This window comes from Centropristis striata, chromosome 8 (assembly GCF_030273125.1).
Source record: "Centropristis striata isolate RG_2023a ecotype Rhode Island chromosome 8, C.striata_1.0, whole genome shotgun sequence".
NCBI lineage: Eukaryota > Metazoa > Chordata > Actinopteri > Perciformes > Serranidae > Centropristis > Centropristis striata.
The window spans coordinates 35625698-35637981 of NC_081524.1; the positions used below are offsets into that span (position 1 = coordinate 35625698).

Sequence of the window (12284 nt, forward strand, 5' to 3'; positions counted from 1 at the left end):
ATCAACTCTGTCACCGTCACCAACAGAAAGGATTGTTGCCACGATAGAATCAAAGGTGCTGAGATCCGCATTGGAAATTCCCCTGATGGCGATGATGGTTCCAGGTAAAAGCACTGGAATTATCTTCTTAAATTTTAAATAAGTGTAAGGAACTTATTGAATGGCGTACCTTCATAGTTTGCTGACATAACTCCATATTTACGACAGTAAAAGCATAATCTGTATCTTAGCAGTCAAACTGGTGACATAGTTGCATAGTTTTCGTCTGGTAACACAGTTTTACTTCAAATTTTGTTTTCTTTTCTTTTCTTTTCATTCAGATGTGCTGTTATCGCGTCTTTAGGACCTGGGGCCACCAAAACGTTTGAGTGTAAAGGACTGGTCGGTCGTTATGTAACCATTGTGATTCCAGGAAGAAAAGAATACCTGACACTGTGTGAGGTGGAAGTCACTGGTCAGCCCTCAGGAGACATCGCTCCAACTGGTGATTTGCACCATATATCATGTCAAATCGGTGTTTTTCAGCAAAGAGTCACAGTAAAAGCTTGATCAAATTAACTAATTGCCTGTTCTTTGGTGGCTTAGGTCATATCAAAACATGTCATAATCTTGTGCCATTCTCAAATCATTTTAATACCAAATATCGTAACTTTGTCCAGGTGCCAATATTGCTAGAGGTGGAAAAGTGATTCAGTCCTCCGTGGCATGGAATGGTGTCCCTGAGAGGGCCATTGATGGAAAACGTGATACCATCTATAGTCAGAGTTCATGTAGCCACACAAATCTTGATCAAAATCCATGGTGGAGACTGGACCTCCTGAAGACGTATAAAATCAACTCTGTCACCGTCACCAACAGAAAGGATTGTTGCCACGATAGAATCAAAGGTGCTGAGATCCGCATTGGAAATTCCCCTGATGTCAATGATGGTTCCAGGTAAAAGCACTGGAATTATCTTCTTACAGTTTAAATGAGTGTAAGGAACTTATTGGATGGCATGCCTTCATTGTTTGCTGACATAACTCCATATTTACCACAACAAAAGAATAATTTGTGTCATTGTAGTCGTACTGTTGAAATATTTGCATGGTTTTCTTCTGGTAACACAGTTTTACTTCAAATTTTGTTTTGTTTTCTTTTCATTCAGATGTGCTGTTATCGCGTCTTTAGGACCTGGGGCCACCAAAACTTTTGAGTGTAAAGGACTGGTCGGTCGTTATGTAACCATTGTGATTCCAGGAAGAAAAGAATACCTGACACTGTGTGAGGTGGAAGTCACTGGTCAGCCCTCAGGAGACATCGCTCCAACTGGTGATTTGCACCATATATCATGTCAAATAGATGGTTTTCAGCAAAGAGTCACAGTAAAAGCTTGATCAAATTAACTAATTGCCTGTTCTTTGGTGGCTTAGGTCATATCAAAACATGTCATACTCTTGTGCCATTCTCAAATCATTTTAATACCAAATATCGTAACGTTATCCAGGTGCCAATATTGCTAGAGGTGGAAAAGTGACTCAGTCCTCCGTGGCATGGAATGGTGTCCCTGAGAGGGCCATTGATGGAAAACGTGATAACATCTATAGACAGAGATCATGTAGCCACACAAATCGTGATGAAAATCCATGGTGGAGACTGGACCTCCTGAAGACGTATAAAATCAACTCTGTCACCGTCACCAACAGAAAGGATTGTTGCCACGATAGAATCAAAGGTGCTGAGATCCGCATTGGAAATTCCCCTGATGTCAATGATGGTTCCAGGTAAAAGCACTGGAATTATCTTCTTACAGTTTAAATAAGTGTAAGGAACTTATTGGATGGCATGCCTTCATTGTTTGCTGACATAACTCCATATTTACCACAACAAAAGAATAATTTGTGTCATTGAGATATTTGCATAGTTTTCTTCTGGTAACACAGTTTTACTTCAAATTTTGTTTTCTTTTCTTTTCTTTTCATTCAGATGTGCTGTTATCGCGTCTTTTAGGACCTGGGGCCACCAAAACGTTTGAGTGTAAAGGACTGGTCGGCCGTTATGTAACCATTGTGATTCCTGGAAGAAAAGAATCCTGACACTGTGTGAGGTGGAAGTCACTGGTCAGCCGTCAGGAGACATCGATACAACTAGGACGGTTTTCAGCAAAGAGTCACAGTAAAAGCTTGATCAAATTTACTAATTGCCTGTTCTTTGGTGGCTTTGGTCATATCAAAACATGTCATACTCTTGTGCCATTCTCAAATCATTTTAATACCAAATGTCGTAACTTTGTCCAGGTGCCAATATTGCTACAGGTGGGAAAAGTGACTCAGTCTTCAGTGGGATCGAATGGTGTCCCCTGAGAGGGCCATTGATGGAAAACGTGATACCAACTATGGACAGGGATCCTGTAGCCACACAAATCATGATCAAAATCCATGGTGGAGACTGGACCTCCTGAAGACGTAATTATATAAAATCAACTCTGTCACCGTCACCAACAGAAAGGATTGTTGCCACGATAGAATCAAAGGTGCTGAGATCCGCATTGGAAATTCCCCTGATGGCGATGATGGTTCCAGGTAAAAGCACTGGAATTATCTTCTTAAATTTTAAATAAGTGTAAGGAACTTATTGAATGGCGTACCTTCATAGTTTGCTGACATAACTCCATATTTACGACAGTAAAAGCATAATCTGTATCTTAGCAGTCAAACTGGTGACATAGTTGCATAGTTTTCGTCTGGTAACACAGTTTTACTTCAAATTTTGTTTTCTTTTCTTTTCTTTTCATTCAGATGTGCTGTTATCGCGTCTTTAGGACCTGGGGCAACCAAAACGTTTGAGTGTAAAGGACTGGTCGGTCGTTATGTAACCATTGTGATTCCAGGAAGAAAAGAATACCTGACACTGTGTGAGGTGGAAGTCACTGGTCAGCCCTCAGGAGACATCGCTCCAACTGGTGATTTGCACCATATATCATGTCAAATCGATGGTTTTCAGCAAAGAGTCACAGTAAAAGCTTGATCAAATTAACTAATTGCCTGTTCTTTGGTGGCTTAGGTCATATCAAAACATGTCATAATCTTGTGCCATTCTCAAATCATTTTAATACCAAATATCGTAACTTTGTCCAGGTGCCAATATTGCTAGAGGTGGAAAAGTGACTCAGTCCTCCGTGGCATGGAATGGTGTCCCTGAGAGGGCCATTGATGGAAAACGTGATACCATCTATAGTCAGAGTTCATGTAGCCACACAAATCTTGATCAAAATCCATGGTGGAGACTGGACCTCCTGAAGACGTATAAAATCAACTCTGTCACCGTCACCAACAGAAAGGATTGTTGCCACGATAGAATCAAAGGTGCTGAGATCCGCATTGGAAATTCCCCTGATGGCAATGATGGTTCCAGGTAAAAGCACTGGAATTATCTTCTTAAATTTTAAATAAGTGTAAGGAACTTATTGAATGGCATACCTTCATAGTTTACTGACATAACCCCATATTTACGACAGTAAAAGCATAATCTGTGTCTTAGTAGTCGTACTGGTGACATAGTTGCATAGTTTTCGTCTGGTAACACAGCTTTACTTCAAATTTTGTTTTGTTTTATTTTCTTTTCATTCAGATGTGCTGTTATCGCGTCTTTAGGACCTGGGGCCACCAAAACGTTTGAGTGTAAAGGACTGGTCGGCCGTTATGTAACCATTGTGATTCCAGGAAGAAAAGAATACCTGACACTGTGTGAGGTGGAAGTCACTGGTCAGCCCTCAGGAGACATCGCTCCAACTGGTGATTTGCACCATATATCATGTCAAATAGATGGTTTTCAGCAAAGAGTCACAGTAAAAGCTTGATCAAATTAACTAATTGCCTGTTCTTTGGTGGCTTAGGTCATATCAAAACATGTCATACTCTTGTGCCATTCTCAAATCATTTTAATACCAAATATCGTAACGTTATCCAGGTGCCAATATTGCTAGAGGTGGAAAAGTGACTCAGTCCTCCGTGGCATGGAATGGTGTCCCTGAGAGGGCCATTGATGGAAAACGTGATAACATCTATAGACAGAGATCATGTAGCCACACAAATCGTGATGAAAATCCATGGTGGAGACTGGACCTCCTGAAGACGTATAAAATCAACTCTGTCACCGTCACCAACAGAAAGGATTGTTGCCACGATAGAATCAAAGGTGCTGAGATCCGCATTGGAAATTCCCCTGATGTCAATGATGGTTCCAGGTAAAAGCACTGGAATTATCTTCTTACAGTTTAAATAAGTGTAAGGAACTTATTGGATGGCATGCCTTCATTGTTTGCTGACATAACTCCATATTTACCACAACAAAAGAATAATTTGTGTCATTGTAGTCGTACTGTTGAAATATTTGCATAGTTTTCTTCTGGTAACACAGTTTTACTTCAAATTTTGTTTTCTTTTCTTTTCATTCAGATGTGCTGTTATCGCGTCTTTAGGACCTGGGGCCACCAAAACGTTTGAGTGTAAAGGACTGGTAGGCCGTTATGTAACCATTGTGATTCCTGGAAGAAAAGAATCCCTGACACTGTGTGAGGTGGAAGTCACTGGTCAGCCGTCAGGAGACATCGATACAACTAGACGGTTTTCAGCAAAGAGTAACAGTAAAAGCTTGATCAAATTTACTAATTGCCTGTTCTTTGGTGGCTTTGGTCATATCAAAACATGTCATACTCTTGTGCCATTCTCAAATCATTTTAATACCAAATGTCGTAACTTTGTCCAGGTGCCAATATTGCTAGAGGTGGAAAAGTGACTCAGTCCTCAGTGGGATCGAATGGTGTCCCTGAGAGGGCCATTGATGGAAAACGTGATACCAACTATGGACAGGGATCCTGTAGCCACACAAATCATGATCAAAATCCATGGTGGAGACTGGACCTCCTGAAGACGTATAAAATCAACTCTGTCACCGTCACCAACAGAAAGGATTGTTGCCACGATAGAATCAAAGGTGCTGAGATCCGCATTGGAAATTCCCCTGATGGCGATGATGGTTCCAGGTAAAAGCACTGGAATTATCTTCTTAAATTTTAAATAAGTGTAAGGAACTTATTGAATGGCGTACCTTCATAGTTTGTTGACATAACTCCATATTTACGACAGTAAAAGCATAATCTGTATCTTAGCAGTCAAACTGGTGACATAGTTGCATAGTTTTCGTCTGGTAACACAGTTTTACTTCAAATTTTGTTTTCTTTTCTTTTCATTCAGATGTGCTGTTATCGCGTCTTTAGGACCTGGGGCCACCAAAACTTTTGAGTGTAAAGGACTGGTCGGTCGTTATGTAACCATTGTGATTCCAGGAAGAAAAGAATACCTGACACTGTGTGAGGTGGAAGTCACTGGTCAGCCGTCAGGAGACATCGCTCCAACTGGTGATTTGCACCATATATCATGTCAAATAGATGGTTTTCAGCAAAGAGTCACAGTAAAAGCTTGATCAAATTTACTAATTGCCTGTTCTTTGGTGGCTTAGGTCATATCAAAACATGTCATACTCTTGTGCCATTCTCAAATCATTTTAATACCAAATATCGTAACGTTATCCAGGTGCCAATATTGCTAGAGGTGGAAAAGTGACTCAGTCCTCCGTGGCATGGAATGGTGTCCCTGAGAGGGCCATTGATGGAAAACGTGATAACATCTATAGACAGAGATCATGTAGCCACACAAATCGTGATGAAAATCCATGGTGGAGACTGGACCTCCTGAAGACGTATAAAATCAACTCTGTCACCGTCACCAACAGAAAGGATTGTTGCCACGATAGAATCAAAGGTGCTGAGATCCGCATTGGAAATTCCCCTGATGTCAATGATGGTTCCAGGTAAAAGCACTGGAATTATCTTCTTACAGTTTAAATAAGTGTAAGGAACTTATTGGATGGCATGCCTTCATTGTTTGCTGACATAACTCCATATTTACCACAACAAAAGAATAATTTGTGTCATTGTAGTCGTACTGTTGAGATATTTGCATAGTTTTCTTCTGGTAACACAGTTTTACTTCAAATTTTGTTTTCTTTTCTTTTCTTTTCATTCAGATGTGCTGTTATCGCGTCTTTAGGACCTGGGGCCACCAAAACGTTTGAGTGTAAAGGACTGGTCGGCCGTTATGTAACCATTGTGATTCCTGGAAGAAAAGAATCCCTGACACTGTGTGAGGTGGAAGTCACTGGTCAGCCGTCAGGAGACATCGATACAACTAGACGGTTTTCAGCAAAGAGTCACAGTAAAAGCTTGATCAAATTTACTAATTGCCTGTTCTTTGGTGGCTTTGGTCATATCAAAACATGTCATACTCTTGTGCCATTCTCAAATCATTTTAATACCAAATGTCGTAACTTTGTCCAGGTGCCAATATTGCTATAGGTGGAAAAGTGACTCAGTCTTCAGTGGGATCGAATGGTGTCCCTGAGAGGGCCATTGATGGAAAACGTGATACCAACTATGGACAGGGATCCTGTAGCCACACAAATCATGATCAAAATCCATGGTGGAGACTGGACCTCCTGAAGACGTATAAAATCAACTCTGTCACCGTCACCAACAGAAAGGATTGTTGCCACGATAGAATCAAAGGTGCTGAGATCCGCATTGGAAATTCCCCTGATGGCGATGATGGTTCCAGGTAAAAGCACTGGAATTATCTTCTTAAATTTTAAATAAGTGTAAGGAACTTATTGAATGGCGTACCTTCATAGTTTGCTGACATAACTCCATATTTACGACAGTAAAAGCATAATCTGTACCTTAGCAGTCAAACTGGTGACATAGTTGCATAGTTTTCGTCTGGTAACACAGTTTTACTTCAAATTTTGTTTTCTTTTCTTTTCTTTTCATTCAGATGTGCTGTTATCGCGTCTTTAGGACCTGGGGCCACCAAAACGTTTGAGTGTAAAGGACTGGTCGGTCGTTATGTAACCGTTGTGATTCCAGGAAGAAAAGAATACCTGACACTGTGTGAGGTGGAAGTCACTGGTCAGCCCTCAGGAGACATCGCTCCAACTGGTGATTTGCACCATATATCATGTCAAATCGATGGTTTTCAGCAAAGAGTCACAGTAAAAGCTTGATCAAATTAACTAATTGCCTGTTCTTTGGTGGCTTAGGTCATATCAAAACATGTCATAATCTTGTGCCATTCTCAAATCATTTTAATACCAAATATCGTAACTTTGTCCAGGTGCCAATATTGCTAGAGGTGGAAAAGTGACTCAGTCCTCCGTGGCATGGAATGGTGTCCCTGAGAGGGCCATTGATGGAAAACGTGATACCATCTATAGTCAGAGTTCATGTAGCCACACAAATCTTGATCAAAATCCATGGTGGAGACTGGACCTCCTGAAGACGTATAAAATCAACTCTGTCACCGTCACCAACAGAAAGGATTGTTGCCACGATAGAATCAAAGGTGCTGAGATCCGCATTGGAAATTCCCCTGATGGCAATGATGGTTCCAGGTAAAAGCACTGGAATTATCTTCTTAAATTTTAAATAAGTGTAAGGAACTTATTGAATGGCGTACCTTCATAGTTTGCTGACATAACTCCATATTTACGACAGTAAAAGCATAATCTGTATCTTAGCAGTCAAACTGGTGACATAGTTGCATAGTTTTCGTCTGGTAACACAGTTTTACTTCAAATTTTGTTTTCTTTTCTTTTCTTTTCATTCAGATGTGCTGTTATCGCGTCTTTAGGACCTGGGGCCACCAAAACGTTTGAGTGTAAAGGACTGGTCGGTCGTTATGTAACCATTGTGATTCCAGGAAGAAAAGAATACCTGACACTGTGTGAGGTGGAAGTCACTGGTCAGCCGTCAGGAGACATCGCTCCAACTGGTGATTTGCACCATATATCATGTCAAATAGATGGTTTTCAGCAAAGAGTCACAGTAAAAGCTTGATCAAATTTACTAATTGCCTGTTCTTTGGTGGCTTAGGTCATATCAAAACATGTCATACTCTTGTGCCATTCTCAAATCATTTTAATACCAAATATCGTATCGTTATCCAGGTGCCAATATTGCTAGAGGTGGAAAAGTGACTCAGTCCTCCGTGGCATGGAATGGTGTCCCTGAGAGGGCCATTGATGGAAAACGTGATACCATCTATAGACAGAGATCATGTAGCCACACAAATCGTGATGAAAATCCATGGTGGAGATTGGACCTCCTGAAGACGTATAAAATCAACTCTGTCACCGTCACCAACAGAAAGGATTGTTGCCACGATAGAATCAAAGGTGCTGAGATCCGCATTGGAAATTCCCCTGATGGCGATGATGGTTCCAGGTAAAAGCACTGGAATTATCTTCTTAAATTTTAAATAAGTGTAAGGAACTTATTGAATGGCATACCTTCATAGTTTGCTAACATAACTCCATATTTACCACAACAAAAGCATAATTTGTGTCATTGTAGTCGTACTGTTGAGATATTTGCATAGTTTTCTTCTGGTAACACAGTTTTTACTTCAATTTTTCTTTTCTTTTCTTTTCTTTTCATTCAGATGTGCTGTAATCGCGTCTTTAGGACCTGGGGCCACCAAAACGTTTGAGTGTAAAGGACTGGTCGGCCGTTATGTAACCATTGTGATTCCGGGAAGAAAAGAATACCTGACACTGTGTGAGGTGGAAGTCACTGGTCAGCCGTCAGGAGACATCGCTCCAGCTAGATGGCTTTCAGCAAAGAGTGACAGTAAAAGCTTGATCAAATTTACTAATTGCCTGTTCTTTGGTGGCTTAGGTCATATCAAAACATGTCATAATCTTGTGCCATTCTCAAATCATTTTAATACCAAATATCGTAACATTGTCCAGGTGCCAATATTGCTAGAGGTGGAAAAGTGACTCAGTCCTCCGTGGGATGGGATGGTGTCCCTGAGAGGGCCATTGATGGAAAACATGATACCAACTATGGACAGGGATCCTGTAGCCACACAAATCATGATCAAAATCCATGGTGGAGACTGGACCTCCTGAAGATGTATAAAATCAACTCTGTCACCGTCACCAACAGAAAGGATTGTTGCCACGATAGAATCAAAGGTGCTGAGATCCGCATTGGAAATTCCCCTGATGGCAATGATGGTTCCAGGTAAAAGCACTGGAATTATCTTCTTAAAGTTTAAATAAGTGTAAGGAACTTATTGAATGGCGTACCTTCATAGTTTCCTTACAAAACTCCATATTCACAACAGCAAAGGCATCATCTGTGTCTTAGTAGTCGTACTGTTGAGATATTTGCATTAGTTTTCTTTTGGTAACACAGTTTTACTTCAAATTTTGTTTTCTTTTCTTTTCATTCAGATGTGCTGTTATCGCGTCTTTAGGACCTGGGGCCACCAAAACGTTTGAGTGTAAAGAACTGGTCGGCCGTTATGTAACCATTGTGATTCCAGGAAGAAAAGAATACCTGACACTGTGTGAGGTGGAAGTCACTGGTCAGCCGTCAGGAGACATCGCTCCAACGAGATGGCTTTCAGCAAAGAGTGACAGTAAAAACTTGATCAAATTTACTAATTGCCTGTTCTTTGGTGGTTTAGGTCATGTCAAAACATGTCATACTCTTGTGCCATTCTCAAATCATTTTAATACCAAATATCGTAACGTTGTCCAGGTGCCAATATTGCTAGAGGTGGAAAAGTGACTCAGTCCTCAGTGGGATGGGATGGTGTCCCTGAGAAGGCCATTGATGGAAAACGTGATACCAACTATGGACAGGGATCCTGTAGCCACACAAATCATGATCAAAATCCATGGTGGAGACTGGACCTCCTGAAGACGTATAAAATCAACTCTGTCACCGTCACCAACAGAAAGGATTGTTGCCACGATAGAATCAAAGGTGCTGAGATCCGCATTGGAAATTCCCCTGATGGCAATGATGGTTCCAGGTAAAAGCACTCGAATTATCTTCTTAAATTTTAAATAAGTGTAAGGAACTTATTGAATGGCGCACCTTCATAGTTTCCTTACAAAACTCCATATTCACAACAGCAAAGGCATCATCTGTGTCTTAGTAGTCGTACTGTTGAGATATTTGCATAGTTTTCTTCTGGTAACACAGTTTTACTTACAATTTTGTTTTCTTTTCTTTTCATTCAGATGTGCTGTTATCGCGTCTTTAGGACCTGGGGCCACCAAAACATTTCAGTGTAAAGGACTGGTCGGCCGTTATGTAACCATTGTGATTCCAGGAAGAAAAGAATACCTGACACTGTGTGAGGTGGAAGTCACTGGTCAGCCGTCAGGAGACATCGCTCCAACTGGTGATTTGCACCATATATCATGTCAAATACATGGTTTTCAGCAAAGAGTCACAGTAAAAGCTTGATCAAATTTACAAATTTCCTGTTCTTTGGTGGCTTAGGTCATATCAAAACATGTCATACTCTTGTGCCATTCTCAAATTATTTTAATACCAAATATCGTAACGTTTTCCAGGTGCCAATATTGCTAGAGGTGGAAAAGTGACTCAGTCCTCCGTGGGATGGGATGGTGTCCCTGAGAGGGCCATTGATGGAAAACATTATCCCAACTATGGACAGAGATCCTGTAGCACCACAAATCATGATCAAAATCCATGGTGGAGACTGGACCTCCTTAAGAAGTATGAAATCAAATCTGTCACCATCACCAACAGACAGGATTGTTGCCACGATAGAATTAACGGTGCTGAGATCCGCATTGGAAATTACCCTGATGGCAATGATGGTTCCAGGTAAAAGCAGTGGTATTATCGTCTTATTATTTAAATAAGTGTAAGGAACTTATTGAATGGCATATCTTCATAGTTTCCTTACAAAACTCCATAATTACGACAGCAAAAGCATCATCTGTGTCTTAGTAGTCGTACTGGTGACATAGTTGCATAGTTTTCTTCTGGTAACACAGTTTTACTTCAAATTTTGTTTTCTTTTCTTTTCATTCAGATGTGCTGTTATCGCATCTTTAGGACCTGGGGCCACCGAAATGTTTGAGTGTAAAGGACTGGTCGGCCGTTATGTAACCATTGTTATTCCAGGAAGAAAAGAATACCTGACACTATGTGAGGTGGAAGTCACTGGTCAGCCGTCAGGAGACATCACTCCAACTGGTGATTTGCACCATATATCATGTCAAATACATGGTTTTCAGCAAAGAGTCACAGTAAAAGCTTGATCAAATTTACTAATTGCCTGTTCTTTGGTGGCTTAGGTCATATCAAAACATGTCATACTCTTGTGCCATTCTCAAATCATTTTAATACCAAATATCGTAACATTGTCCAGGTGCCAATATTGCTAGAGGTGGAAAAGTGACTCAGTCCTCCGTGGGATGGGATGGTGTCCCTGAGAGGGCCATTGATGGAAAACGTGATACCAACTATGGACAGAGATCCTGTAGCACCACAAATCATGATCAAAATCCATGGTGGAGACTGGACCTCCTTAAGAAGTATGAAATCAACTCTGTCACCGTCACCAACAGACAGGATTGTTGCCACGATAGAATCAACGGTGCTGAGATCCGCATTGGAAATTCCCCTGATGGCAATGATGGTTCCAGGTAAAAGCACTGGTATTATCTTCTTATATTTTAAATAAGTGTAAGGAACTTATTGAATGGCATACCTTCATAGTTTCCTTTCAAAACTCCATATTTTCCACAGCAAAAGCATCATCTGTGTCTTAGTAGTCGTACTGGTGAGATAGTTGCATAGTTTTCTTCTGGTAACACAGTTTTACTTCAAATTTTGTTTTCTTTTCTTTTCATTCAGATGTGCTGTTATCGCGTCTTTAGGACCTGGGGCCATCGAAATGTTTGAGTGTAAAGGACTGGTCGGTCGTTATGTAACCATTGTGATTCCTGGAAGAAAAGAATACCTGACACTGTGTGAGGTGGAAGTCACTGGGATAGAATCAGATGAATCAGATGATTCCAATGAATATGCCTGTGGCTGAGACAGAAACATCTTCATTCATGTCCACTGAAGCTTATCTATGCATTTTCTTCTTTTTTTTCCTTTAATAGAATGCTTATAGGTATGGTCACTGACCTTCATAGTAAAGTTTAATTGATGTCCATTAAACAAACTGCTAGGCCACTCTCTGCAAGATATGTTGTTGCTTTAGAGTACAGAGAACAGTTGTTTGAGGTTGTCACATGTGATATTAATGAACTCTTCTTGATAAAAGTTTTCTGTGTTTATCGCTTGTATACTTTTAAATACATAGTTCAATATTTTGGGCAGGTTTACTTAAGTAGTCTTGGTTTGT

General features: G+C 40.5%; 1 protein-coding gene across 1 annotated transcript; it reads left to right on the top strand.

Annotated features, from left to right (window-relative positions):
* The first annotated feature begins 2551 nt into the window (after positions 1–2551).
* On the top strand, positions 2552–11969 carry LOC131976760 (uncharacterized). Its single transcript, XM_059339913.1, has 24 exons — positions 2552–2561; positions 2801–2941; positions 3117–3393; positions 3610–3773; positions 3949–4225; positions 4437–4570; positions 4747–5023; positions 5235–5398; positions 5574–5850; positions 6067–6200; positions 6377–6653; positions 6870–7033; positions 7209–7485; positions 7702–7865; positions 8041–8317; positions 8535–8668; positions 8845–9121; positions 9334–9467; positions 9644–9920; positions 10132–10295; positions 10471–10747; positions 10959–11122; positions 11298–11574; positions 11786–11969. Exons 1-24 carry the CDS (start codon positions 2552–2554, stop codon positions 11967–11969), a joined length of 4902 nt encoding a protein of 1633 aa, XP_059195896.1.
* Positions 11970–12284: the final 315 nt, after the last annotated feature.

What these genes read in the sequence shown, in the direction of transcription:
- LOC131976760 (XM_059339913.1), top strand. An exon ending in GATGGCAATGATGGTTCCAG is followed by an intron (nt 3,394 to 3,609) that starts GTAAAAGCACTG and finishes CTTTTCATTCAG; the next exon opens with ATGTGCTGTTATCGCGTCTT. An exon ending in AGGAGACATCACTCCAACTG is followed by an intron (nt 11,123 to 11,297) that starts GTGATTTGCACC and finishes AACATTGTCCAG; the next exon opens with GTGCCAATATTGCTAGAGGT.